The following is a 27,500-nucleotide window of genomic DNA, read 5'->3' as shown; positions in this document are numbered from 1 at the left end:
AAGAGAAGAGAGTGAAGGCTACACAGTTACATGATGAACTCAATCAATCTGATATACACTGTTAATTAAGTATTGTGTTATAGGACGTTAGAGAACAGTTGCCTCCAGATGGTCATCAGAGACGAGATCAATGAAGCCTTAAATATAAAAAACGTTTCTCGAGGTTGTAACGCTGAACAAGAGTTGATTTGGTTCTATTTAGAGGCACGCTATCTCTTAAAAGTTCAAACTAACAAACATGAAACAGGCATGAGTTAAACAGAGACTAAAGAACAACATGCACTTTTTAAAGTCAGAGAAATGACAGTGAGGGTCTCAAACTTCTTTATATGCCAGAAGAAAAAAGTTATCATAAATCATTAAATTACTGATGTTGAGTTTGTGTCGCTCAAAGACCCTCCTGCTGTGTTTCTCACCTGCCGTGCCACCTTCACTGTTGCTGCTGCTGCTGTTGGCGGCGTTGTTGTTGTTGGCTGGAGAAGAATTTCCACATCCCATCTCTCATCTGACCCTTTAAAAACCTCAGAGGGAGAGACAGGGAGGAGAGGAGAGAAGGAGAGGAAAGCAGAAGAAGAAGAAGAAGAACGAGGAGTCAGAGGTACGAAGGAGAAGAAATGAGGAGAAAGGAGGAGTGATTCTCCTTTCCTGTATTTCCTTTTTCTTTTTCTCCCTCTCTGTCTTTCTGCTCTCAGCATGGAGGAAGGATTAGAATGACGCCAAGAAACGAAGGAGGAAAAGAGGAGGGGAGGGAGATAGAGAGAGAGAGGGGGGGGTTAGAGTGTTAGTGTTCACCCCTGCTGTTGAGGGAGCAGAGCCTCTCTCTCTCTCTCTCTCTCTGTTGAGTGTGTGTTTCTGTGTGTGTGTTTCTGTGTGTGTGTTTCTGTGTGTGTGTTTCTGTGTGTGTGTTTCTGTGTGTGTTTCTCGCTCTGAAATCTGCACAATTTGAAGGAAGGTGATCAAAGTCGTCTGGAATCGATTTAATTGTTGATAATTGGCCGGAATTCAGCAGAATAAAACGTGATCGGGATTAGAGGAGAGTAAATGTAAGAGTGTGTCTACTGTAGATCCTGGAGAGTTATTTTTGTGCAGCTTTAATTGTGCATATTTTCTGTGATTTGGGTGGAAATCAAATAAAGACTTTCTGTTCTCGTCAGTCTGCCGAAGATGACAAAAAAAAAAAACCCACCAGAACAGAAAGAAAACATGTTCTTCCTGTTGCATCTCAGAGGTACTTATTTTATTGTTTTTCACTGTCATGCTTCCTCTCTGTTTGAAACTTAAAATGACTCATGCCACCCACACACGACAATCACACACACACACATGCACACAAATGAACGGACACACACATCTCTCCTACACTCACCTCAATTACAGGGTGCAGCCAAGTGACTTTTAGAATATAATGGATTTTTTTGTTCTTGTTATTTCCAGCAGGAAGTTAAAAAAAAAAAAAAAAGTGACTTTTTGAACATGCTGAGGGTTTTTCAATGTTCTGAGCCGTCATCCAAACCTCCTCTGTTTTTGCAGAGGTTTTAATTAGAAAGAGACAGGATTCTAAACGCTGCTAACTATATGTCCATGACTCTCTGTAATCTGGAGGACATGAACATGACTTCAAATGCACAAGCTCGGTCTTGTAGGAGCTTAAAGGTGGTCCATGGAAGCAGCTCTCTAAATACATAAACATCTAAATGTGATGTTTAAATTCTCTTTTTCTATTTTATTATAAAATCATGAATTTGTTTAGGTCTTTTGTGAAGTCTTCGATACGTTTTATGCTAAATAAAGTCTTTATTATTAAATTACTTTTAAAAAAGAAAACACTTGGGGTTGGCTTAGTGGCGGCCCAGGTTCAGATCCGAGCTGGCTCCTTTCCTGCATGTCATTCCTCACTCTCTCTCTCTCTGATTTCCGACTCTATGCACTGTCCTGTCTCTACAGTAAAGGCAGATAAAGCTCTGAAATAAACCTTATTAGGATCAAATACTTTGCTTTCCTTCAGCCGCATTCATAACTCTTCTGATTTTTATTCTCTTATTTGTCTAATTTGCATGCAGTGTTTTTCCTCCCACATGAACTAAATGTAATAATCAGTTTTTAGGGAGACAACAATGGAATCAAAACATCACAACTACAACTTGTCCTTGAATAAAGGACTTGCTAAAGAGTAAGAAGTATGAAGCCTGGGATTATATGATCTTAGAGACTGTCCTTATTCCACCTCTAGAAGATGCTCCATAAAGGCTGCACACAAAATGTTCTCATACATAAACTAAAATATCAAGTTTAAATGTAATCAATGTTTCCTTCTATTTTAAAAGCTGTCTTATCTGAAGTGACTAAATCACCTCTGATGTCCACGATGAAAGAAAGCAAACTGGGCTGAACAAAAAAACTCTGGAGGAAAAAAAACCTTTGCAGCAAAGACGACGCACTACTCCATAATGTCCACTAGAGGGAGCCAAACGCTTTTAAGAAAGACAGCTCAGACTCACTGGTGACGATAGAAGAGGGCAGGTTATGCACTAAAAACATTAAAAACAAACAGAGGGGAGGACAGTCATAGAGGACGTGGTTATTCATATTTCATAAACTGTCTGAAAATATTATTAAGTGAACATTTCCTCTTCATAACTGTAAATGTGTTGTGGTGAATAGAGCACATGTTAAGTGCAAAGATTTTGTGAATTTGACTATTTTATGATGATAACATTATTAACCAATAGCTGCTCTATTTCTTCTTATATGACATTTTCACATGTTCTCACATCTCACCTCACGTTTTAAGTCCAGAACTTTCGGTTTGTGTTGATTTTGGCTCCCCGTGTGGACAATGTGGCACATTGCTGATTTCGACCTATACATTTGTATTTTCAAGTAGTGTTTTCTGACAAATAAATGTTCTACTGTCTTTTCAATCAATCAATCAAACTTTATTTATATAGCACCTTTCAGACAAACCAAATTGCAGTTCAAAGTGCTTCACAAGAGTGCAGAAAAGTTATTGACGAAAAAGTAGTTTATAAAATCATTGATAAAATCATTGAGAGACTAAGAATTAAGAAAATATGTATAAAAATTAAAAAATAAAATGCGACACATAAAAGCAATAAGATATTAAAATTAATACATAGGAGAAGAATATTTAAAATTGTAGTAGGACAAAAAAGACAATACAATAATGTTAAGATTTGAATTTATATAAAGCACCATAAAAATAAAAGCCAGACTGAATAAATGAGTTTTAAGACTTTTAACAGTCAAACGTGCCACTCACTGGGATTTTTGAGATGTAATATGTTAACTGTGTATAATAGTCTGGATACTCTCCACATTAAAAAAAAAAATCTTTGTTCTTGTTTTGTTATCTGTGGCACTTTTCACCCTCCATACAGCTGCTGTCCTTCGCCTGGCACTGTCCACCCTCCATACAGACGCACTTCTTCCAAGTGAACTCCCTCAGTCTGTGTGACTGTACTCTTCATACTCACACTGTCTCTCTTCAGCTGCAGGATACATCAACACCACGCATCAGAAGAGCTGTCAATGATCCACACTCGGATATGTCGCTCTTAATCCACTTTGTCACTTTTCTGGGTGAGTTCATGTTTTCTTTTTAAAGAAATAACGTAACAGAGGAGGATTTTATCTTCTGTAGCTGCCACAATGTTCGCACTCACTCATCTCCAGCAACAGCAGCATGTAATGAAAGCCATATGAGAAGTGTTATTCACTTCTGCTCAGACATTAACGACGAGAAAAAGAATGGCTGCTGCTGGATAAACAGTTTTAAAAAAAAAACTTCTGGTTGTCAAATTATGGTGGTTTCCAAATAAATAAATACAAATCTCAGACTTCTTCTCACTGACGGTAGTCTTCCTCCCTGCAGCCCTGTGGTGGCCCTGCTGCAGGGCTCAGTTCCCGGAGTTTGCAGATGTGTGCACGGAGGGCAGCTGTTATCCCGCCACAGGTGACCTGCTGATCGGCCGCGCGCACAAACTCACCGCCTCCTCCACCTGCGGACTCAAACATCCCGAGAAATTCTGCATCGTCGGACATCTGGAGGTAAGCAAAAGCAGCTGTCTTAAAATAAGAAAAAAACTTAAAATAAATCTGATAGAATAAGATGTGGCTGAGGCAGATGATATTTTTTGACTTTTGAAAAATCACAGATCCCAACTTGTGTTGTTGTGCAGCTTGAAATCAAAGGTTTATTTTGTGCATGTTTTCTGGTTTATACATAAGGAAATGAAAGTTTTCAGTGCATGCAAACCGTTTTTAAACCTCATGCAAACACATCAAACACAAAGACCATGAATTAATTGTTCTGGTGATCTTGAACTCCTGCAGATGACACTGTTTAAAGTGCCAAAATTAGATAAATGAGCTCCTAAATGTCCTTGACCTTGGAAGGATAATCGTGTACTTCTTCTGTTTGATATAAACTACAGAGTGTTACAAAGTTTCTTCTGTATTTTCTCTGTATTTTGCTTTGTGACTGAATTTTTTAAAATGTCTGTAGCACTTTTCAGCAGAAGTTACAACCTGCTTTATACTTAAGGAAATGAAGGAAAGAGGGAGGAAAGAAGTGTTTAGGAAGAATGCGTTACATGCATTCCTTCACACATTCTGTCGGGAATTCATCACATGCCACTGCAAGACAGAGGACGAATGTCCCTTTCAAGTTTCATCATCACAATTTCCCCATCAGACACTTCAAAGGCTCAATAACTAAAATAAGAGGAGAGACAAAAGTGGCAGAAACTTCAGGTAGACTGAGAGAAGAACACTTTTCCCAGGACAGAAATAGATGTCATGTGGATATAATAAACCTGAACAGAAACATTACAGTGTGGACGAGCAGGATGACAGGCCTGTAATGCATTATGTAATCTAATATGAATGCATGCAGAGAAATGCATTGTCCACCACAGCAGCAAATAACAGCCAGACTGGAATGATAACGACGCATGCAGATGCCGATTAAATTACTGCAAGTTTATTTTTAACCAATGAACAGTTGCTTTTATTAAATTATGGGTTTAAAGGGAATGATTTGTTGTCTTTTCTGTGATTTTATCACGCAGCTTGGTTAGCAAAAGTTGGGTCAGATCTTCAGAAAAATCCCTTAAAATTGCGTAAAACCGATGAGCTGTGTGGGCCTTGAACTCATCATTTTTATGACCACAGCGTTTGAATAGCTGCACGAGAAGAGGGCGGGTTAATGCGCTGTTACATTGGGTTTTAAATGAAATACGACAAATGTCTTTGCATGAAAAAAGAAGACAAGAAAGTATTTTTAATTCCTCTCTTCTGTCTGTTCCATATTTTTATTAAAAGCAGCTATAACTACTGCAATCATCTGTTCATCTGAGTTTTCTGAATTTTGTTTTTCATGATATCACAGAAATGGAGAACAGCCTTTTTGTATTTGCAGACTCTAAAGTGATGACTTTAATAAGCGTGTTTGTGGAAAAACAACTGAAAACTCAAAGATGATCTGTTAAATATCAGATTAAAGGAATTGAAGCAAACACATTTTTGGCACTTTTGCTTTAAAAACCTGATGAAGTGATTGATTGATCATCAAGATTTCATTCAACAAACCAATCAGCTGAGTAGAGGTTTAAGTTTTTTATCAGAACTCTTCAGATTGTGTGTGTGAGATGCACATGTACAGTATCTGCTCGCCGTCTTGTGTGGGAGTTCAGACATTCCTCTTCACAATAAAAGCCTTGTGTGTTCCTCACAATCCCACCCCCTGTGTGCGTGATGTCCGGCGGCGAGGCAAAGGGAGACTCTCTCTCTTTATCTCAAAACCCTTCGGCAAGTTCTCGATTGTGAATGCCGTCCTTGAAAAAACTGAAATCACGGACACAGTGTGGTGCCTATCTGAGCTTCCCCTCAGGATGAGCACAGCGCTCAAGTATGAGCTGAGGGTGAGGAGGGGCTGGATGAGGGGGAGGAAAGATAGCCTTAAGTGGAGCCACTTAGTGAGACTCATTTCAACACAGACTCAGTGGGCAGGGGATGAAATTGAGAAACATGTCTTGTTGATTCACACGCTGCAAATTTGGAGAGATTTACTGGTGAGTGTGTGAGTGTGTGAGTGTGTGAGTGTGTGAGTGTGTGTGTGTGAGTGTGTGAGTGTGTGAGTGTGTGAGTGTGTGTGTGTGTGTGAGCCTGAGTTTAGTTTGCCTTCATGCCAAACATCTGGCGAGCAGGCGAGGCTTCTGCTGCTGATTAATGAAGTGAAAACATTATTGAACAGACACATCAGAAACTTAACATACACATCGTTTAATCCACATTTTCTCCACGTCACAAACTTTCATCTTACTCTCAGTTCAAACAAGTCAATTTGTAGTTTCTTGAACAGCTCCCATGATTCTGCTTTTAGGCATTTTTACAAAAACTCAAGAGCAGATTTCTTCTCCCATTCGGCCATTTTAGTAAGGTCAAACAAACATGGGCGGTTCTAGGCAGGGGCCAACAGGGGCCAGTGCCCATGTGACACTGAGCTTGGTCCCCCCCTGTGCTCCCCCCCCCCCCCCCCCCCTCCAAAACGAAGAGTAAGGTAATAAAACAATACATTTATGTTGATGATATTGCACTGATGCAAATCAAAAGGTGGCTCGACCACAGATCTTAAATCAATAGATTGGTCCACCCCTTCAAATCAACAACCATAAAAAGGAATGCCAGTTCTAACCATTCTACTTCTGTGTGGGCTCAACATTCTCGTTAGACCCTTTAGAGCCGAACACTGACGCTGACTCTAAACATCCACTAATGACGCTCGCTGCCAGCTCTGAAGCAACAAGAATCATTTGGTTTTTCGGTACAATAAACATTTTGTTTTTAAAGCCAGATCATCTTTGTCTATTTTTCACCTGGGTTTAATGTTCCCCTCTGACAAAACAACTGGCCTCAGTTTGGCCCCCTCAGTAAAAGTGGTGTAGAACCGCCACTGCAAACAAAGATTGCTAGGGCCCGACTGATGTGTGATTTTTTTAGGTCTAATACCGATATCAACTTTGGGGAGAAAAAATCTGTTTAAAAAGCAAAGAAGACTTTCATGTATGATGACAGAAATCTCAAGGAAAGATTGTTTTTCTTGAACATTGGTGAATAAAATACCAAAATCATGCCTCACTTATGAGGCCAATAGAAAGATCCTTTTTGTTTCTGTAATTTGTGTGAACTGATCCTTTAACACTCTGCTCTCTCTCCGTCCATCAGGAGGAGAAGAAATGTTTCACGTGCGACTCGAGCAGGATGTTCGACGAGGACAGCAACCAGAACAGCCACACCATCGAGAACGTGGTCACCACCTTCGCTCACAACCGCCTCAAGACCTGGTGGCAGTCGGAGAACGGTGAGAAAAAGACAGAGAGAGAGAGAGAGAGAGAGAGACTTCCTGTTCACTCCTGGTTTTGAAATAAAAGAGCAGCGTAGCGTGTGAGCTCTCGCCGACTCTGTTCTCATGGGAACACGGCTCAGTAATGACTAGACTAGGAGATCACAGAGCCTCTCACTGCAGCCAATCACAGCAGGCGGAGGAGGGGGCGGGGGGCGGGGCTTACAGGTGTGCTTTGGAGAACAGGTGTGAGGATCAAAAAAAAACAGATGTGTGTCATCACTTGGACACACACAGGCCTTTAAAGTGGGAGAAGAGGGAAGTGTGTAATGAGAAAGCGGCGGTTCAGAGACTCCACGGCGAGAACGAGACTCAGTTTTTACTCTCGCACTTAAATTCACCTTGAGGCCAGGTGTGGGAATGGAAAGATTAAAACTCTGCATTAAAGCTATAAAACAAGAAATTCTTTCCATGTGGAAGTCACTGGAAAATGTCTTATCAAAGAGGTGTGTGTGTGCGTGTGCAGACTCACTTATCTTATAAGGAATAAAAGCCCCAAAAGTGAATTCAAAAAAGTCATAAATGAAAACAGTAATGAGGAATTGAAATGTTCAATAAGAAACATTTGGTCATTTGTTTTCCTTGTTTCAGTGACACAACGTGAAAGAACTGGAACCATCATCACATCATTATGAATTTGAGCCCCTAAAGAAATCCCTTTAGCTCAGTTCCCAGGCTAACATCCCCTGCTCCCACATTCACGCTGCACATGCACACACTGTTCCCTGACAGCGGTGGGAATCTGTCAGAGGTATGAGGGTATGAGTCATAGAGGGAGCTGCGGCCAGCGGGGCAGATGGCTTTAATACAGCAGGAAGCCGTGGACATACAATGGGCTTTGCTTGGGATTTCCTAATTCCCTCGCAGAAAGTCCTCCTGTTCCACTATCTTGCTTGTCAGAGCCAGTTGCTTCAGCTGCTGTTGAGTTAAAAAAATAAGAGAAATTCCATTCATTTACAAATGTTACAAAAGACGAGTTCCAGGAATCAAAGGGTTGCACCACACAGACATTTCTACACAGCGATAAGTTACCCAGAGAGAGCAAAGGACATCGCTAACTAAAAAGATTAAAAAATTTACAATAACTTTTTATGTGTAGATCAGCAGGCCTCTCTGGTTAAAATGGTTTAAAGTGGGAAGACTTCAACTTGCATTCATGGAGAACAAAATAGGCTAAATCTTAAATCATAAATTGTAAAACATTGTTAGGTTGAAGCCGCAGTTCCCACAGCGCAGCTTACCTACAGGAAGGTGGAGAGGTGAGCGAGTTACTGTTATTCTTAGGATGCTAACTTTGCTTTAAAGTCTTTCTATGTGATGTTTCACACTTAAATATAATATAAATCAAGTATATCCTCTGAAAATAACTCTGTGAGTCATGACTGTCTACAATGGGTGTAACACCCGAGTCCCACTGTCTGTGATGTTTTCAGAGTTTTCAGAGTCCTATCTTCACTTTGTTTACATCGCCCGGACGGCCGGCTGACTCCTCCCCTCGTGTATAAAAGTTGTTTAATTGAGGGACTAGAGAAAAGAAGAATAACATACTGTACTCACTGCTTAACTGTGTTTCTAGATCACGCTCATTTCAGGTAAATTTACATGCAGTGTGAAGATACGAGCAGAATAAAGATCGCTAGCATTAGCATGCTAACACAACAATGCAGCGCGAGTTGTTTTGGTTTCATGCTGGTGCTCAAGGGCGACATCTGCTGGATCAAAAAAAATCGCATATAAAGCCTTTAATGCTATTTTGCTAGCATAGTTTATTGGGCTTAAGGAGTAACATGTCTCCGTTTGAGGAAAGGTTGTATAATTGATTTGAATATATTGGTTGGTCTCTAAATTTTTTTTTCAGGATATTAAGTTTAGCTCTACATGCTAAAGTGATTCTCCTCCTCAAATTATTATTTATTTTTGCTCAAACAGTCTTACAACAGTTTCTAACAGTCATTTAACTACATTAGACTTTTCTTTAACTTTAATGGCAGAAAGAAAGAATTGGGCGAGACACTCGACAGAAACTTTGTGAAGAATTCAGAAATTGCTGGTGCTACACGATCCAGAACTGCAGCTTGTTTGGATTCATATGTGGTAATAAATCAAGCTTTAGCTGCATGAACGAGCGCAGATGTAAATATTTAGGATAGTTTCAGTGTGTGAGAAAGTGTATCAGGGGCGTTGACAGTTTTTATGAATGGAAATGTTATAAAATATGTGGCCCTAACTGTTCATTTCCTGTCTTTTTCCTCGTCACCAGGTGTGGAGAACGTAACCGTCCAGCTGGACCTTGAGGCCGAGTTTCACTTCACCCACCTTATCATGACCTTCAAGGTGCCTGTTCTCCCTCTTGCACAAACACACATATATCACATTAACCCGTCCCCGTACCCACGGCACGCATAAACACAGCGCTCGCACAGCTGTGGTGGAGGAATGTGGAAAATCATTTAGGTCTCTGGGGGACGGTGGGAAGAGAAAAGGAGGGAGAGGAGGAGGATGAGTTAACGGCTGTGTAGTAAAAAAAAAATAAAGTAATCTCCAGCAAATGGTCGGCCGTGATGGTGGCCAGCTGGATTTGTGCCTGAAACTCTCAGATAGTCAAAATACACACGCTAAGACAAACTTGTATATCCTGTTGAAGGACGTGAAGGCAGGAAGGATCAACAGCTCGAACAGCCCTCACCCGATCAGACATGTTATGACTTTAAACCCAAGTTAAATTACATGTTGTATCCACATCATTATAGATTTAAAACAAATATTTAATCTATATTTTATATGCAAAATACACTTAACCATGTTTTTCTTTTTTTTCCTTTTTCTGACCAACGTCTTTATTGTTTTCAAATGTTTTACAACAGTACAATACCAGACAATAAATGATATAGAACAATACCCAACAAGGGAAACACTATTAATGCAAGACAAAAAAAAACAGACCTGACAAACAAAAATTATAATGAAGTTAAATTAAATACAGGAATAAAGCAGGATGATTCAAATATATGTAAATAAATAAAAACGTAAAAATAACAAAATTCCACGACCACAACATGATGATTTCAGATTAAGATTCAGGGGGCTGTCACACTTCACCATGTTTTTCTTAACACCAGGTAATAAAATGTTTCTGTTTTCAGACGTTTCGGCCGGCTGCCATGATAATCGAGCGCTCGATGGACTTCGGGAAGTCGTGGCAGGTTTATCGCTACTTCGCCTACGACTGCGAGTCGTCTTTCCCCGGCGTGTCCTCCGGGCCGATGGTCAAAGTGGACGAGATCCTCTGCGACTCGCATTACTCCGACATCGAGCCGTCCACAGAGGGAGAGGTGAGACTGCCTTCTGTTCGTTATATATATATCTATATTTTCAATGAGATTCAAGATTCAGGATTTGTATTTGTCACATGCTCATACAGATGTGCAGTGAAATGTAAAGACTGTTCCACAAGGCCATGCAATAAACACTCAAATTACTAATACACATATATACAGTAAAATAGAAATATAATGTACAATTAAAAAAATAAATATTTGAATATACAAAATATAGAATAATGTAAACAGTGTAAAGTGTGTAAAGTGTCCAGAGTGCTGAATGCTTTGTGATTTCATCTAAATCAAATAAATAATGTAAAGAACAAATACACAAAAGTTTCTTCTCATTCAACTTAAAACTGATAAATGTTCCTTTATTTCTTTACCAGCTGATATTTCGGGTGTTGGACCCCGCCTTCAGGATTGATGACCCCTACAGTCTGAGGATTCAGAGTAAGATGCTTATACATTATGATGTAATGAAGCTTTTCTTTGTTAGAATTATTTTTGTGTTGTTTGCACCTTTAGCTTGTTAATCCCCTGAAAGAAAACAGGTCTCTAACTGACTCCTTATCACAGGTTTCCAGGTGTGTACAGATTGTTAAAGAGTCATGCTCATGCATAACTCATCTGAACAAATGAGTGATTTCACTAAAGACTGAGGAAATAACTCATCCAGTAATTCACATAAAAAAACAGAAAAGATTGATCTTTATTTAGCTTTAGTTAGTTTTATAGCAGGAAGATTTCTGCTGTTAGATTAAAAAAGACTAAATCACACGGCTTTTGAGATTTACCTTAAATATTTGTCATGAAACTCTGATCATTAACATGCCTTCTGAGTGTTAGGTCAATGGAGACACAAAGAGGAATAACTCAAAACCCTGTGGAAGATCATTTCTAGCATCTTTTTTAGTCGCTGTAGTCCAGGTACTTTAGAGCAGAGCGGGGGTCACACAGAGAGAGAGAGCGCTTTGTGGAATTTCACACGTAGAAGTGACTCCGTCTTTGCTCGCTCACCGACATCCAGACGGAGACACATTCACACACACGCAGAGGGCTCATGGTGAGTATGTGGTGAATGCTGTAGGTGTGTGAGGAACAGCAGAGGTATCTTGGAGGGTCTGTAAATCAGTGTGAAATAAGTGATGATAGTTTTCCTTTTTCCTCCTCTGGCTTTACAGAAGAGAGAGAGGTTTACCTTTGACAAAATAAATGGGAAAGACGCTGAAGATAGAGGAAAGCTAAAGTTTGTGATGTTTATGTTGCTCATGTGTGCAGACATGCTGAAGATCACCAACCTGCGGGTGAAGTTCGTCAAGCTCCACACGCTGGGTGACAACCTGCTCGACTCCCGAGACGAGGTGACGGAGAAGTACTACTACGCCCTCTATGACATGGTCGTCCGCGGCAACTGCTTCTGCTACGGCCACGCCTCCGAGTGCGCACCGATCGACGGAGCCCCGAAAGGAGACGAGGGCATGGTACATCAAACACACACACACACACACACACACACACAGCATGCAAGATTAAATATTTTATTTAAGCCTTAGAAGAAAGTCACATGATGTTCAGTGTGACTCTGCACCTTTAAGAAAAAGCTAAAGACCCAGCTCTTTCATGAATACCTACTAACTTAATGATGATGGTCTCCATATTATTGATGATGATGATGGTAATGACGATGGTTTTTGTTTGATAACTACGACTTATAAGATGGTTTCTATACTGATTAGAGCTCTCAAGAACTGCCCTCAATGTTGTGCTTTGCCTCTGGTCACTTCCTGTCAGCACCTGTGTGTCCAATCAGACTCAAAGCTGATCGTTTGCTCTTACTCACATTGTTCCCTTTTTTCTAGATCCTTGCTTGTGTTGTTCTTACTCTCTGATGTACGTCGCTTTGGATAAAAGAGTCTGATAAGTGAATTGTAGGATTGTGATAATAAATCACAGTCAGTATATGCGTCTGATTCTTCAGTTGGTGTTGATGTGTTTTTTGCCGTATTCAGGTGCACGGCCGTTGTGTTTGTAATCACAACACAGAGGGACTAAACTGCGAGCGCTGCCAGGACTTCTACCACGATTTACCCTGGAGGCCCGCTGAGGGGCGAAACACTCATGCCTGCAAGAGTAAGACGCAAACACAAGTACAGGACTAGATCACTGATGACATGGAATTAAGAAAGTGTAGTTCACTTTCAAGATTTATATTTTTGTTTAAAAAAAAATGGTGTTTAAAGGCTTTATATGTAATGTTTTGATCCAGCAGATGTCGCCCTTGAGCACCAGCATGAAACCAAAACAACTCGCGCTGCATTGTTGTGTTAGCATGCTAATGCTAGCGATCTTTATTCTGCTCGTATCTTCACACTGCATGTAAATTTACCTGAAATGAGCGTGATCTAGAAACACAGTTAAGCAGTGAGTACAGTATGTTATTCTTCTTTTCTCTAGTCCCTCAATTAAACAACTTTTATACACGAGGGGAGGAGTCAGCCGGCTGTCCTGGCGATGTAAACAAAGTGAAGATAGGACTCTGAAAACTCTGAAAACATCACAGACAGTGGGACTCAGATTTAAGTGTGAAAAATCACATATAAAGACTTTAAACCAGTTGAAAAAAAAGCACTTTTACCAGCTTTAGACTTTTCCCCTCTAAACGTGTGGATTTGTCTCCTCCTCTGTCAGTGTGCGAGTGCAACCATCACTCGACATCGTGCCACTTCGACATGGCCATATACAAGACGACCGGCAACGTGAGCGGAGGCGTGTGCGACGACTGCCGACACAACACGGTGGGCCGGCAGTGCGAGCAGTGCGCCCCCTTCTACTACCAGCACCCGAACAGAGACCTGCGGGACCCCAGCGTCTGCGAGCGTAAGTCACCTCCGTGTAACCTCCCCAGTGTGTGTGTGTGTGTGTGTGTGTGTGTGTGTGTGTGTGTGTCCCACTCCTCTTTACGGCCATGTGCACGTTGGTGTTCTCCTCCAGGACATTTTCTCTCTCGGAGACATCTGGAGCTGAACTCTGTGACTGTGCTGTCAGTCTTTGAAGTGAAAAAGCAGAAACAAGCTGTTGCTGCAGCGTGATCGCAGTTAAGTAGTGGGTACAAGTGGAAAGACGGCTGTAAAACCAAAACACTTCCTACTCCAAGATCATCTATACAATTACACATAAAACCTTTAAAGATCTTTTATAACAACTTTTATTAACTTACAATGTCTGCTTTTACTTACACATTTTTAAAATCTTATCCAGGTAAAGATGCCTTAGGAAAAGTCGAAAATGATTTCCAGGAGTTTGAAAGAAATTAACGTTTTTTATCATTTATTGACTTTATAGCCCCACAATTTGTTGTGTATATAAAAGTCACTGTGGCTTAGTGGCAGGTCGAGGGTTCAACCCCCAGCAACTGCAGCAATGTCCGATGTGTCCTTGGGCGAGACATTTAACCCCACGTTGCTCCTGCTGCTTGGTCAGCGGTGTATGAATGTGTATAAATGAGATTAGTTATTTCTGATGGTCACTTCACACAGCAGCCTCTACCATCAGTGTGTGAATGTGTAGGCGTGACCTGCGGTGTAAAAAGAGCTTTGAGTAATCAGAAGACTAGAAAAGCGTTATATTCTGACATCACCATCACCTGAACAACTTCCTGTCTCCGCAGTGTGTAACTGCGACCCCGTCGGGTCCCTGCAGGGCGGTCTGTGCGACTCGAGGACCGACGTTGCAGCCGGGCTGATCTCAGGTCAGTGCCGGTGCAAAGACAACGTGGAGGGCGAGCGCTGCGACCACTGCAGACAGGGGTACCACGGGCTGGGACAGGGGGCGCACGGCTGCCTGCGTAAGTCTGCAACCAGATATTCTTTTTTTTTTTTTAAAGCATATTCCATTTTTTTTCACATCAGAGTACAGATTGCAGGCGCTGCAGTCACACACACTGACTCAGTCCAGTCTGTTGTCTTATTGTGTGTTTTTTTTTCGCAGCTTGTACCTGTAACCCGCTGGGAACTCTGCAGGGAGGAAACTCCTGTGACTCCAAGACGGGAAGTTGCTTCTGCAAACGTCTCGTTGACGGACATAACTGCGATCAGTGCATTGTGAGGATAGAAACTCTGCGCCTCAAATTGAAGATTTTAAACCTGTTATTGTGCGCACTAACAGATGCTCCTTTCTTCTTACCTGTAGCCTCAGCACTGGGGTCTCTCCAATGACATGGACGGCTGCAGACCGTGTGACTGCGACCAGGGAGGAGCCGTCGACAATAAGTACGTTTTGAACGCTCAGTTACATTTGTGCACAAAAAAAAAAAAAAAAAGCAACACAATCAAATACAGATTCTGAGGTACAAATATCTCCATCTTATCTCTGTCCACAGCTGTGACCCTCACACAGGACAGTGTGTGTGCAGGGAGCACATGTTTGGTCGGCGCTGCGGTCAGGTCGAGTCCGGCTTTTACTTCATCGCTCTGGATCACTACACCTACGAGGCCGAGGACGCCGAGCACGGACCTGTGAGTGTGTTTAACCCAAAAAAATTAAATAAAATCAAGTGATGCTTTCACCCGGATATGAAAACTAGAGCTGTGACCACCGCTCTGTTTCAGGGTGTGACGGTGGTACACAGGCCTTACCCTCTGGATCGCAGTCCCACCTGGACCGGTATGGGTTTTGTCAACGTGCCAGAAGGAGCGTACTTAGAGTTCCACATCAACAACATCCCAGAGTCCATGGACTATGACATCCTTGTTCGCTATGAGCCTCAGGTGACACATGCTGATTTAAAAATAGAGATCCCATCGAGGACACAGATAACTTTGTCTTTCTTCTGCAGAACTTAGAACTTTCTCTATTTCATTAAATAGAATAATGTCTAATTTAACCTTCAGACTTCAGAAACACGTGTTCATAAATGGCAATAAAAATATTATACAGTAATGTTTTTTCCTACTTTGATTGTCTTCATTTTTTTAACCAACTCCAGCTCTGTTGATTGATATAAAAAAAGTATTCATTTTCAGGATTTTAACCCTTTAAATGCCAGTTTGAGTACTTAGCGCCCCCTGTAGTTTTGTATGTAAAAAACACAAAAAATATATTATTTTTCTTATACTTAATGCAAATTAGATTTCCTTAATAACACGTGTGTGTGTGTGTGTTTGTGTTGCCAGCTGCCGCAGCAGTGGGAGCAGGTGAACGTCCGAGTTCACCGTCCCGTCATCAACCCTCCAAACTATTCAGGTCACTGCAGCAACTCCATCCAGAGCGAAGACGAGCAGCTCATCTCTCTGCCGCCTGGATCCAGGTGAAAAAAAACCCCCATCAGTTTAGGTTTCTGAGTCTCTCCGGGTTTATATTGAAAAAGAACCTCACCGACCTTTTTCCTTTTTTTTGTGTTTCAGACACGTGCTGCTGGTGAGGTCGGTGTGTTTCGAGAAAGGACTGAACTACACGATCCTCCTCACTCTGCCTCGCTACTCGTCTGTCAGCGACGTCCAGAGCCCGTACACACTCATCGACTCTGTACGTTTCATTTCACTCACTCTACGTTCATTCATTCATATTGAGAATATAAAAAAATATATAAAAATCTCCCTCCACTCTGCTCCTCCATCCCTACAAACCCGTGTTTGTGTTATGGTTTCCATCACTCGCCCCCTCCTCCTCCTCTCTCTCTTTTTATAGCTGGTGCTGATTCCTCGGGTCAGGGAGATGGACATGTTCCACGGGAGCGACGGCGAGGGAGCGTGGGACACGTTCCAGCGTTACCGCTGTCTGGAGAGCAGCCAGAGCGTCGTCAAAAGCCCCATGACCGACATCTGTAACGACTACATCTTCAGCGTCTCCGCTCTGCTGCACAAAGGAGCCATGGGTACGTTTTCACACGTGTGTCTGCTTAGTGTTTTTTTGTTTTCAGAGGATGAAGTCCTCCAAGCAGACGACCTGGGTTCTAATCCGACCTGTGGCTTCTTTCCCGCATGGCGTTCCCCACTCTCTCTCTCTCTCTCTCTTCCTGATTTCTGAATCAAAGAAGTGAATCCTGAACTCTTTTTTTTCCCTTATGATCCCTTTAGAGGAGTTTTTTGACCAAAGAAATCCTCCTCTCATTTTTCTGTTGCCTTGTCTTTCAGCATGCCAGTGTGACCCTCAGGGCTCCCTCAGCGCCGTGTGCGACCCCAGCGGAGGTCAGTGTCGGTGTCGACCGAACGTCGTGGGCAGGAACTGTGACCACTGCGCTCCGGCCACGTTCCTGTTCAGCCCCGCCGGCTGCAGACGTGAGTGTTAAAAAAGTGTTCCTTTGATCCCTCATGAATCCTGCAACAAGAAGGGGGTGGTGATTCTTTTTTCTTTTTTTCTCTTCCCCAGCCTGTGGGTGTGACCTCGCGGCCGCCGTCAGCGCCTTCTGTCACGAGGCGACCGGTCAGTGTCAGTGCGCCCCGGGGGCCACGGGGCGTCAGTGCTCCCACTGCCTGCCGGGTTTCTGGGGTTACCCTCAGTGCAGGCCGTGTCAGTGCAACGGACACAGCGAGTTCTGCCACCCGCACACCGGAGAGTGTCAGGGCTGCAGAGACTTCACCACCGGACAACACTGTGAGAGGTACGGCCCGGGGAGGAGGCTGACTACGGAAGCTTCCATTGTAATAATCAGGGCGGATACAGATGTTTAAAATAACTATTTAGCCGATTACCAATTTTTTTTTATTTCAAACTAAAGTTATCTTCTCAGATTACCTCTGAACATCTCGCCCCAGAAAGATGCATTAAAGGAGGAACAGTGAGGGGATGCTATTCTTTACTTCTTCTTTTTTTAACCTCCAGGTGTTTGGATGGTTACCATGGCGACCCAGAGTTGGGCTCAGGTGATCACTGTCGCCCCTGCATGTGCCCCGACGGACCCCGCAGCGGACGCCAGTTTTCAGACAGCTGTTACCTCCTGTCCCCGTCCAACCAGCTGGTGTGTGTGTGCAGCGCAGGATACAAAGGTACACACACACACACACACACACACACACACACACACACACACACACACAGAGTATAGAAGATTTTGTTTTTACATAAGCAGCTGTTTCAGTCCTGAACTTTGTGTCATCAAGTCTTCACCTCACACGCGTTTGAAACCCCAAAACAAACACTTCAGGTCTCCTCCGATCCGCTCCTTTGAACTGTTGTTGTTACATCCTGTCCTCTCGCAGGCGCCAGGTGTGATCAGTGCGCCCCGGGTTACTTCGGGAACCCTCTGGTCCCCGGGGGCCGCTGCCTGCCCTGCCAGTGTAACAGCAACATCGACATGCACGACCCGGCGTCGTGCGACGCTCGGACGGGCGCCTGCCTCAAGTGCCTCTACCACACCGAGGGCTACGCCTGTCAGCACTGCAGGCTGGGTTACTACGGCAACGCTGGCACTCAGAGCTGCAGGAGTGAGTACAGATGTTAATGTTATAACATCCTGTGGTTACCGGGTGGTGTCAAAGCCTGATTGATGTCCCGTCCTCCTTGTGTGCAGAGTGTATGTGTTACTCGACGGGGACGGCCCCTCAGGCCTGCTCGTCCCCCGAGGACTGTCAGTGCAATCAGATCGGCGGTCAGTGTCCCTGCCAGCCCAACGTGGTCGGTCAGAACTGCGACCGCTGCGCCCCCGACACCTGGAACCTCGCCAGCGGGACGGGCTGCGAGCGCTGCTACTGCGATCCCGTCCACTCCTTCGGCTCCTCCTGCGATGCGGTGAGTCAGACTCTGGGTAATCAAATTGAACATCTGTCTGCATCACTTCCTGCTTCATTATTGCTGCAGCTGCTTCATAATGAACTAAATCCCACCGCTGCACCGAGAATAATCCTGTCTCCCTATGAGCGGTTGTGTCCAGAGGGGGTTTTCCTCGCACAATTCAGGGATGTTTTCCAACATTTCTCCCCGAGAGCAAAGCTGCAGGGAGCCAGTAAGTCCCTGTGACCAACCCCATCTTATTCACAGACTTGTGTTTGTAAAATCTTTTGATATATGGACTCCAGCTGTTTTTTTCTGCAGCTCTGTTTTTTCTCAGACGTTGTGTTTACACAGAAACAGTCACGTAAAGTTAGGAGCAGAATAATGTGCACTCTCTCTCTCAGACACAAACATTGGGGGGTTTCTGTGTTTACTGGCCGCTCTCCATCAGAGGAAGGAAGTCTCACAATACTCTGTGGAATAACTGAATACACATTTCTCTACGGGGAGTGAGTCGTATCAAACTACAAACGTCCTTTGTGTCTGCATGGGAAAGAAAAAAAAAGATGCTTTTTAAGTCCAAAAACTTTAAAACACAAAATCCACCGTCTAAGTTTTTACTTCCTGCTTTGCTGACTTGTTGTTTTTTGTGTTTCTGTTGTTCTATAGGTCACAGGACAGTGTATGTGTAAACCTGGTTTTGGTGGCAAGACGTGTGGGGAGTGCAGAGAGCTCTTCTGGGGCGACCCGGAAATCAAATGTCACGGTAGGTCACCGTCACCTCCAATCAATGTACAAAAGAACTCCTCACAGGAGCTGAAATCAAGATTTCAAATGTACATCTCTATGAGGAGCCCACAAGTTCTTATCATCATTCATTATTTCATTATCATTATCTCATTATCATTATCTCATTATCATTATCTTATTATCATTATCTCATTATCATTATCTTATTATCATTATCTCATTATCATTATCTTATTATCATTATCTCATTATCATTATCTTATTATCATTATCTTATTATCATTATCTCATTATCATTATCTCATTATCATTATCTTATTATCATTATCTCATTATCATTATCTCATTATCATTATCTCATTATCATTATCTTATTATCATTATCTCATTATCATTATCTTATTATCATTATCTCATTATCATTATCTTATTATCATTATCTTAACGGGTTTCTGTTCAATCCCTCTTCCTCCTCCTCTTTCTCTTCCTCCTCCTCTTCCTCTTCCTCCTCTTTCTCCTCCTCCCCTCTTTCTCTTTCTCTTCCTCCTCCTCCTCTTTCTCTTCCTCCTCCTCCTCCTCCTCTTTCTCTTCCTCCTCCTCTTTCTCTTCCTCCTCCTCCTCCTCTTTCTCTTCCTCCTCCTCCTCTTTCTCTTCCTCCTCCTCTTTCTCTTCCTCCTCCTCCTCTTTCTCTTCCTCCTCCTCCTCTTTCTCTTCCTCCTCCTCTTTCTCTTCCTCCTCCTCCTCTTTCTCTTCCTCCTCCTCCTCCTCTTTCTCTTCTTCCTCCTCCTCCTCCTCCTCTTTCTCTTCTTCCTCCTCCTCTTTCTCTTTCTCTTCCTCCTCCTCTTTCTCTTCCTCCTCCTCCTCCTCCTCTTTCTCTTCCTCCTCCTCCTCTTTCTCTTCTTCCTCCTCCTCCTCCTCTTTCTCTTCCTCCTCCTCCTCTTCCTCTTCCTCCTCCTCCTCCTCTTTCTCTTCTTCCTCCTCCTCTTTCTCTTCTTCCTCCTCCTCTTTCTCTTTCTCTTCCTCCTCCTCCTCTTTCTCTTCCTCCTCCTCCTCTTTCTCTTCTTCCTCCTCCTCTTCCTCCTCCTCCTCTTTCTCTTCCTCCTCCTCCTCCTCTTCCTCTTCCTCCTCCTCCTCCTCTTCCTCTTCCTCTTCCTCTTCCTCCTCCTCCTCTTTCTCTTTCTCTTCCTCCTCCTCCTCCTCTTCCTCTTCCTCTTCCTCCTCCTCTTTCTCTTCTTCCTCCTCCTCCTCCTCTTTCTCTTCTTCCTCCTCCTCTTCCTCTTCCTCCTCCTCTTTCTCTTCCTCTTCCTCCTCCTCTTTCTCTTCTTCCTCCTCCTCTTCCTCTTCCTCCTCCTCTTTCTCTTCCTCTTCCTCCTCCTCTTTCTCTTCCTCCTCCTCTTTCTCTTCCTCTTCCTCCTCCTCCTCCTCCTCCTCTTCCTCTTCCTCCTCCTCCTCCTCCTCCTCCTCTTTCTCTTCCTCCTCCTCCTCCTCCTCCTCCTCTACCATCAAGTCCTTTAACTTTGGACATAGACTAGAGGAGACATTTGATTTTTTCCAGTCAGTAAAAAAATCATCTAAAAGTTTAAAAAGTTAGAGCTGTTTTCAAACATGCGTCACTGATTTCAGGACTTCTTGTTCCTGAATCGTTCCTGCTGCATTCACACATTGGCTCTCCTTGAGTACATGCAGAAATCTTACCAGGGAAAGTCTAGGAAATATTTCAGGAATTTTTCAGGACAGATTTCAGAGTCGGGCTGTCCTGAAAAGACGTGAAGGTCTTTAAACTGCCATTTGTGGATATACACAACATGTGCTTACAGCCTGTTTTAGTCCTTATGTGGTCAAACTGTCTGTGTTTGGATATTTAGTTACACATTCTCCACATTTTCTTGTGTTTTTTTACTTCCATTCATGGATTGAAGCAACATTCCCCCCTCCTGCTTTATCCAGAGCTTCTTGACATTCAGTTTGTCAAACAGTGAGCGTGAGGTCAAGTTAAAGCCACATTCAGAAAACACCAACAACATGATGTCATGCTGAAAAAGAAAATCTCCCAACATCCCCCCCCCCCCTCCCCAATTTGGATGTGAAATCACTTTGTCTGCCTTTAAATCTCGGAGCCAAATCATTGGAAAACATCACTGTCCAAACACTTCCTGTAACGCATCCCTGTGTTTATATTTCCTTTCAAACTCATTAGATCTATTTTTCTCTTGCCTGTATTGGACTTTCTCAGGGGATGTGATTTCCACTGACTCATCGTGTAGGAGGACTTGAGTTTTGAATTGTTTATTCATGTTTTTTTTAGCTCACTAATCTAAAGGAAACATGCCAGTGGTGAGCGTAAAACGGCTTTTGAACGAGACGGAAAAAACATGTTTCTGATCTCCCAAAAAAAAGGTTTTATTATTTTCTGAACAAGCTGTTGTCGAGCCCATCCTGTGAAAGGTTCACCTCAGGGAAGCTGGCTCGCCCTCAGAGAAAGAGAGAGAGAGAGAGAGAGAGAGAGAGTAGGAAGAAGAAAAAGGGCGAGGAGAGAGAGTGAAAAAGGGATCTGGGAATGACCTCCTGTTCCCCCGCTCATGAGAACCAGATGTTCTCCAAAACTCCCAGGCATCCCGTTTCGTCAAGCGCCAACGCCCAGAGGACCCCAAAAAAAAAAAAACCTTGAAAGATTCCCTAAAGGTCTCTGAAGCTCTGAAACCAGCTGGACCTTCTGCGGAGCTGACCAACTGCTGAGCAGATTCACGGGAAATCAGAGCATGTGGGCGCCGCTCTGACAGATGTGAAGTTATGTGTTGATGATAAAGTGTGTGAAAGATGGCGCCACACAGCTGAGAGATTCTTCTTCTGCACTAATTAAAAAGTAGGAGTTTAGGAGGTTTTCTTGCGTGCTGTGATTTGAGGGAACCAAACACGCCAACTGTTCTAAGTATGTGACTTTAGTTGACCCATAATCACCGTCTGTGATCTGACCCTGCGACGTGTCGTATTTCACCGTGACAAAAAACTAAACTTCAAACTCGACCTCGACCTCGACCTCCATAAATATTACAAATAACTGAAGAAACACTGACGGTGTAAAACTCTCCACCAGTACATTCCTTCTCCTCCTCCTCTTCCTCCTCCTCCTCTTCTTCCTCCTCCTCTTTCTCCTCTTTCTCCTCCTCTTCTTCCTCCTCCTCTTCTTCCTCCTCCTCCTCCTCCTCCACCTACTCTTCTTCCTCCTCTTCCTCTTCCTCCTCCTCTCCTCTTCTTCCTCCTCCTCCACCTCCTCTTTCTCTTCTTCCTCCTCCTCCTCCTCTTCCTCCTCCTCTTCTTCCTCCTCCTCCTCTTCTTCCTCCTCCTCCTCCTCTTCCTCCTCCTCTTCTTCCTCCTCCTCCTCCTCTCCTCTTCTTCCTCCTCCTCCTCCTCTCCTCTTCTTCCTCCTCCTCCACCTCCTCTTTCTCTTCTTCCTCCTCCTCCTCCTCTTCCTCCTCCTCTTCCTCCTCCTCATCCTCCTCCTCCTCCTCTTCCTCCTCCTCTCCTCTTCTTCCTCCTCCTCCACCTCCTCTTTCTCTTCTTCCTCCTCCTCCTCCTCCTCTTCTTCCTCCTCCTCTTCCTCCTCCTCCTCCTCTTCTTCTTCCTCCTCCTCTCCTCTTCTTCTTCCTCCTCCTCTTCTTCTTCCTCCTCCTCTCCTCTTCCTCTTCCTCCACCTCCTCTTCCTCTTCTTCCTCCTCCTCTTCTTCCTCCTCCTCTTCCTCCTCCTCCTCCTCTTCTTCTTCCTCCTCCTCCTCCTCTTCTTCCTCCTCCTCCTCCTCCTCTTCTTCCTCCTCCTCCTCCTCTTCTTCTTCCTCCTCCTCTTCTTCCTCTTTCTCTTCTTCCTCCTCTTCCTCCTCTTCTTCCTCCTCCTCTTCCTCCTCCTCCTCTTTCTCTTCCTCTTCCTCCTCCTCCTCTTTCTCTTCCTCCTCCTCTTCTTCCCCCTCCTCTTCTTCCTCTTTCTCTTCTTCCTCCTCTTCCTCCTCTTCTTCCTCCTCCTCTTCCTCCTCCTCCTCCTCTTCTTCTTCCTCCTCTTCTTCTTCCTCCTCCTCCTCTCCTCTTCTTCCTCCTCCTCTTCCTCCTCCTCCTCCTCTCCTCTTTTTCTTCCTCCTCCTCCTCTTCCTCCTCCTCTTCCTCCTCCTCCTCTCCTCTTCTTCCTCCTCTTCCTCTTCCTCCTCCTCTTCCTCCTCCTCCTCATCCTCTCCTCTTCTTCTTCCTCCTCTTCCTTTTCCTCTTCCTCCTCCTCCTCCTCTTCCTCCTCCTCCTCCTCTTCTTCTTCCTCCTCCTCTTCTTCCTCTTTCAATTCTTCCTCCTCCTCCTCCTCTTCTCCTCCTCCTCTTCTTCCACCTCCTCTTCCTCCTCCTCCTCTTCTTCTTCCTCCTCCTCCTCTCCTCTTCTTCCTCCTCCTCTTCCTCCTCTCCTCTTTTTCTTCCTCCTCCTCCTCTTCCTCCTCCTCCTCTTCCTCCTCCTCCTCTCCTCTTCTTCCTCCTCTTCCTCCTCCTCTTCCTCCTCCTCCTCCTCGTCCTCTTCTTCTTCCTCCTCTTCCTTCTCCTCTTCCTCCTCCTCCTCCTCCTCTTCCTCCTCCTCCTCCTCCTCGTCCTCCTCGTCCTCTTCCTCCTCCTCTTCCTCCTCCTCCTCCTCCTCCTCCTCTTCTTCCTCCTCTTCCTCCTCTTCCTCTCCCTCCTCCTCCTCTTCTTTGGAGGGAGGCCCTGAGGAGTGCCTCGACCCTCCGGGGGTCAGTCTAAACTTTGAGGTCATGTTCATGTTTTTGTTTCTCTGTTGGAGGTTTGATAAAGTTTGTTTTGAGAGAATTTTTCATCACATGCCTCGTATAACAGTTTCATGTTAGATTATAGAGTCATCACATAATGAAATCAGAAAGGAAACAAAACAAGGCACTCATCTTCAGAAGAAAGGTTCAAATGCCTTGATTCAATTGAAGGAACTTCCTGAAGAAGGAGGGACGGTGAAATGCCTTGTTTTTTTTTTTTTTTACATGTCTGTGTTTTTAACATCTGCTCTTTGCCCTCGCCCAAACAGGAACGCCTTTTTTGTATTACTAGTAGTTCTAAGAAGCTCTCATGTCCCCAGACGTTTAATTAAAGGCCTCACAAAATCTTCAGACAAAAACAAGTTGTATTATGAAGTTATATAACCTCCTTTTAATAAGTGTTGATACAAGAGAACTGGTAAAAGAAATGAGTTAAATTATATTAATCCTCCTGATATTTGAGCGTCTTTCTTTTTAGTTTTCTCTGTTGATAATAAGACATTAAGTGTAAAATGACATTAAGGTTATATTCAAACAGTCTTTCTCGGAAAATGTAGGCTTGAGGACAATTTACATTTTATAATTTAAAGTCAAACATTTGTATCTTAAAAGGCAAACGGCAAATATGTTTAAGATGCTGAATTATGAGAAATTTAGAAACACTTTAAAAAATGTTTGCAGCAGTTGTAAAATGTCTCCCACTAGGAGGATTCATTAAACTTTACACCAACATGTAGGGGAACTAAGTGATCCAAAACTCTACTTGTATGTTTTTGTCTCATTAGAACCATCGATGGTTTTTGAAGATTATCTAAAAGTATCTAAACATGACTATTCCTGCGTCCTCTCTCTGTGTGTTTGCAGCTTGTGACTGTAACTCTCTGGGAATCTCCAGCGAGCAGTGCCACCGTGCGACAGGCCAGTGCACCTGCGTGAAGGGTGTGTCCGGCCTCAAGTGCGACGAGTGTGCCCGGGGCTACCAGGGCGAGTTCCCCAACTGTGAACCCTGCGACCCCTGCTTCGCCGTGTGGGACACCGTGGTCACTGAGCTGACCAATCAGACCCGGCGTCTGGAGGGTCAAGTCGCAGAGCTGCAGACGACCGGGGTGACGGCGCCGTATAAAGAACTGATCGGCAGTCTGGAGCGAAACATCAAGGCTGTCAAGGAAATCATAGAGAGCAACCCTGCAGGAGTGAAGCTGGAGCAGGTCCAGGAGCTGATGAACCACATCACGTGTGTACACAAACAAATCCAGATCTATTGGAAACATTTCTGTGAACCTTCTTGTCGTTTGAGCTCATCCATGGGTTTGTTGTTTCTTCAGAGGCGTGACGTCCTACGTCAACATAAAGCTGAACACCACAGAGGAGAGCCTGAACCTCCTCCACAGCGATGCCAACGCCACCGACGCCAACCTGGACGCTCTGACAGACGAGGCTAATAAACTGGAGCAGAGCGTCAAGGACCTGAGACAGGAAGTGTACAACGCCAAGAACGCCAACATCCAGGGTAGGAAACCATCGCTTACATTGTGTGTGTTTTTTAAGCCTTTTTGCTAGCAGAAAAAAATCAGCATGTCATCAGCGTATTGCATCATTTTTCATGAAAAAGGATCATCTTACAAAAGAGCTGAGTCATGCTGAACCTGTCCTGAGGAATAACCTATGTCATTTTAAAATACCCGACATGTCACATTCACAAGAGACAGATTATCACTTATAAATGATTCAATAATAATAATAAAGTTTATTTATGAAGCACTTATAAAAACCAACGTCACAAAGCTTTACAGAAAAAAGAAAAATCAATAAAATCCTATTAAAAAAGCATGAAAAATAAAACAACAGTGCAGCAATCATCCGATTAACAGAGAAAAGAGAAACAACCGAGACAGAGATCGGCTAAAGTTAAACAGTAAAACATATAAAACATCATGGATGAAACGAGGATTATAAGAAGGCCTTACAATAAAAATGTGTTTTTAAAAGTGATTTAAAAGAAGATACTGATGTAGCTAGTCTGAGATCCTCAGGCATCCTACCTCCTCTGTATTTCACGTCTTACCTCACTGTGATTTTCATGCACTCCTGTGTGTTTTTAGGTGCTATGGACACTATTTCAGATGCACACTTTAAGTCCACGATGGCAGAGGGCCGCGCCAACGCCTCCACCAGCAGCCCCGGAAACACAGTGGAACAGTCGGCCTCGGTACGGAAAGCCACAGAGGACAAACTGAACAGCGGTCAGAAGGAGTTCAACCGCAAGCTCGAAAGAAACACGCAGAAGCTGGACAAACTGTCCGACGAGCTGGATAACTTTGACCTGACGCCGATCAGTGAGAAGGTTAGAAAACGCTGAAGGAGCTGCATCACAAAGAGGGGGACTCACACTGTATGCAGATGATGATCTCCTGTTTGTTCATCTCTCTCTCTCTCTGCAAGACGTGCGGTGGCGCGGCCGAGGGTGAGAACTGCTCCGGCTCTCCCTGCGGCGGTTTGGGTTGTGTCGGCGAGGACGGGGCGCCTCGGTGCGGCGGGGACGGCTGCAAAGGCGTCGTCACGACCTCCCAAGCTGCTCTGAAATCAGCCAAAGACCTGGACCAGGAGATCCTCACCGCCATGCAGGAGGTGGACAAGCTCTCCAGGCTGGTGAGTGAACGAAGAATGGAGGGAAAACTGAAGATCTATGAAGGCAAATATCTTACTCACTTTTTTTTTTTGTTTGTTTCATGAGGTGTGGGAGGCAAACACGCGCGCAAACAAGGCTAAAGTGGACGCTCAGACGGTGCTGGTCAAATCCAACCAGAGCAAAGAGCGAGTGGAGCAGAGCAACGAGCAGCTGCGCAGCCTCATCAAAGAGATACGAGACCTGCTCACCAGTGAGTGCACAACACACACACACACACACAACCTGCTGAGGCACCAAAAACATGATAACACCAACTGAGTGTTTTGTTGTTTGTTTACTCCAGATGACAAGGCCAACGTGTCCGTGATCGAGGCGGTGGCCAACGAGGTGCTCGCTCTGGAGATGCCGACGTCGTCCGAGAAGCTGAAGGAGCTGACGAAGGAGATCCGGGAGAAGGTCGACTCTCTGACCAGCGTGGAGACGATCCTCAGTCAGAGCGCCGAGGACATCCAGTCGGCGGAGGCGCTGCTCAAAGAGGCCAAGGCTGCAAGGTAACACGCAGCTCTGAATCAGGAAAACAAGACGTCCTCCAAAACCAAATATTCTCATGCAAAAGATCATCATGTCTTCATTTTATATGTTCACAAAGTAACGTGTACACTTCCTGTCCATCAGTGAGCAGGCGGCTAACATGAAGGAGACGGCAGATGTGGTGAAGGCAGCCCTGGTCGAGACCGAGCGCGCTCAGACCATCGCCATGGACGCCATCGAGCTGGCCCAGAACAACACAAAGGGAACCCTGGAGCTGCTGATCTCTGTGAGCGAGCGTTCAACAAACAATCACATCAACATGTTTCTTTTATGTTTGAATATCGAGTGCCC

The 27,500-nt window shown here is 44.1% G+C and overlaps 1 protein-coding gene and 1 long non-coding RNA gene across 3 annotated transcripts in view; one reads left to right on the top strand and one right to left on the bottom strand.

The window, feature by feature from the left end:
* Nucleotides 1-808, bottom strand: part of LOC132956415 (uncharacterized) — a 5,031-nt gene extending 4,223 nt beyond the window's left edge. Inside the window, exon 1 of one of the 2 annotated variants that reach the window (XR_009666019.1) lies at nucleotides 417-808. This is a non-coding gene — a long non-coding RNA (uncharacterized LOC132956415). The remainder of the gene's footprint in view (nucleotides 1-416) is intronic. The other variant, XR_009666020.1, reaches the window with a different exon arrangement.
* A 2,649-nt stretch (nucleotides 809-3,457) lies between these two features.
* Nucleotides 3,458-27,500, top strand: part of lamb1b (laminin, beta 1b) — a 27,136-nt gene continuing 3,093 nt past the window's right edge. Inside the window, exons 1-30 of the mRNA XM_061030505.1 lie at nucleotides 3,458-3,600; nucleotides 3,893-4,068; nucleotides 7,246-7,381; nucleotides 9,684-9,757; nucleotides 10,567-10,755; nucleotides 11,133-11,196; nucleotides 12,025-12,227; nucleotides 12,756-12,876; nucleotides 13,435-13,623; nucleotides 14,414-14,590; nucleotides 14,734-14,846; nucleotides 14,935-15,014; nucleotides 15,125-15,260; nucleotides 15,354-15,512; nucleotides 15,918-16,051; nucleotides 16,149-16,269; nucleotides 16,432-16,618; nucleotides 16,878-17,021; nucleotides 17,113-17,344; nucleotides 17,566-17,729; nucleotides 17,943-18,167; nucleotides 18,254-18,471; nucleotides 19,123-19,219; nucleotides 24,854-25,223; nucleotides 25,315-25,499; nucleotides 26,092-26,333; nucleotides 26,432-26,638; nucleotides 26,724-26,868; nucleotides 26,962-27,169; nucleotides 27,294-27,435. Of these exons, the coding sequence (XP_060886488.1) occupies nucleotides 3,567-3,600; nucleotides 3,893-4,068; nucleotides 7,246-7,381; nucleotides 9,684-9,757; nucleotides 10,567-10,755; nucleotides 11,133-11,196; nucleotides 12,025-12,227; nucleotides 12,756-12,876; nucleotides 13,435-13,623; nucleotides 14,414-14,590; nucleotides 14,734-14,846; nucleotides 14,935-15,014; nucleotides 15,125-15,260; nucleotides 15,354-15,512; nucleotides 15,918-16,051; nucleotides 16,149-16,269; nucleotides 16,432-16,618; nucleotides 16,878-17,021; nucleotides 17,113-17,344; nucleotides 17,566-17,729; nucleotides 17,943-18,167; nucleotides 18,254-18,471; nucleotides 19,123-19,219; nucleotides 24,854-25,223; nucleotides 25,315-25,499; nucleotides 26,092-26,333; nucleotides 26,432-26,638; nucleotides 26,724-26,868; nucleotides 26,962-27,169; nucleotides 27,294-27,435 (4,872 nt within the window). The 5' untranslated portion in view covers nucleotides 3,458-3,566. The remainder of the gene's footprint in view (nucleotides 3,601-3,892; nucleotides 4,069-7,245; nucleotides 7,382-9,683; nucleotides 9,758-10,566; nucleotides 10,756-11,132; nucleotides 11,197-12,024; nucleotides 12,228-12,755; nucleotides 12,877-13,434; nucleotides 13,624-14,413; nucleotides 14,591-14,733; nucleotides 14,847-14,934; nucleotides 15,015-15,124; nucleotides 15,261-15,353; nucleotides 15,513-15,917; nucleotides 16,052-16,148; nucleotides 16,270-16,431; nucleotides 16,619-16,877; nucleotides 17,022-17,112; nucleotides 17,345-17,565; nucleotides 17,730-17,942; nucleotides 18,168-18,253; nucleotides 18,472-19,122; nucleotides 19,220-24,853; nucleotides 25,224-25,314; nucleotides 25,500-26,091; nucleotides 26,334-26,431; nucleotides 26,639-26,723; nucleotides 26,869-26,961; nucleotides 27,170-27,293; nucleotides 27,436-27,500) is intronic.

This window comes from Labrus mixtus, chromosome 22 (assembly GCF_963584025.1).
Source record: "Labrus mixtus chromosome 22, fLabMix1.1, whole genome shotgun sequence".
In the NCBI taxonomy this organism is placed as follows: domain Eukaryota; kingdom Metazoa; phylum Chordata; class Actinopteri; order Labriformes; family Labridae; genus Labrus; species Labrus mixtus.
The sequence above is the reverse complement of the archived record's forward strand: the minus strand, read 5'-3'. Positions and strand labels throughout refer to the sequence as shown.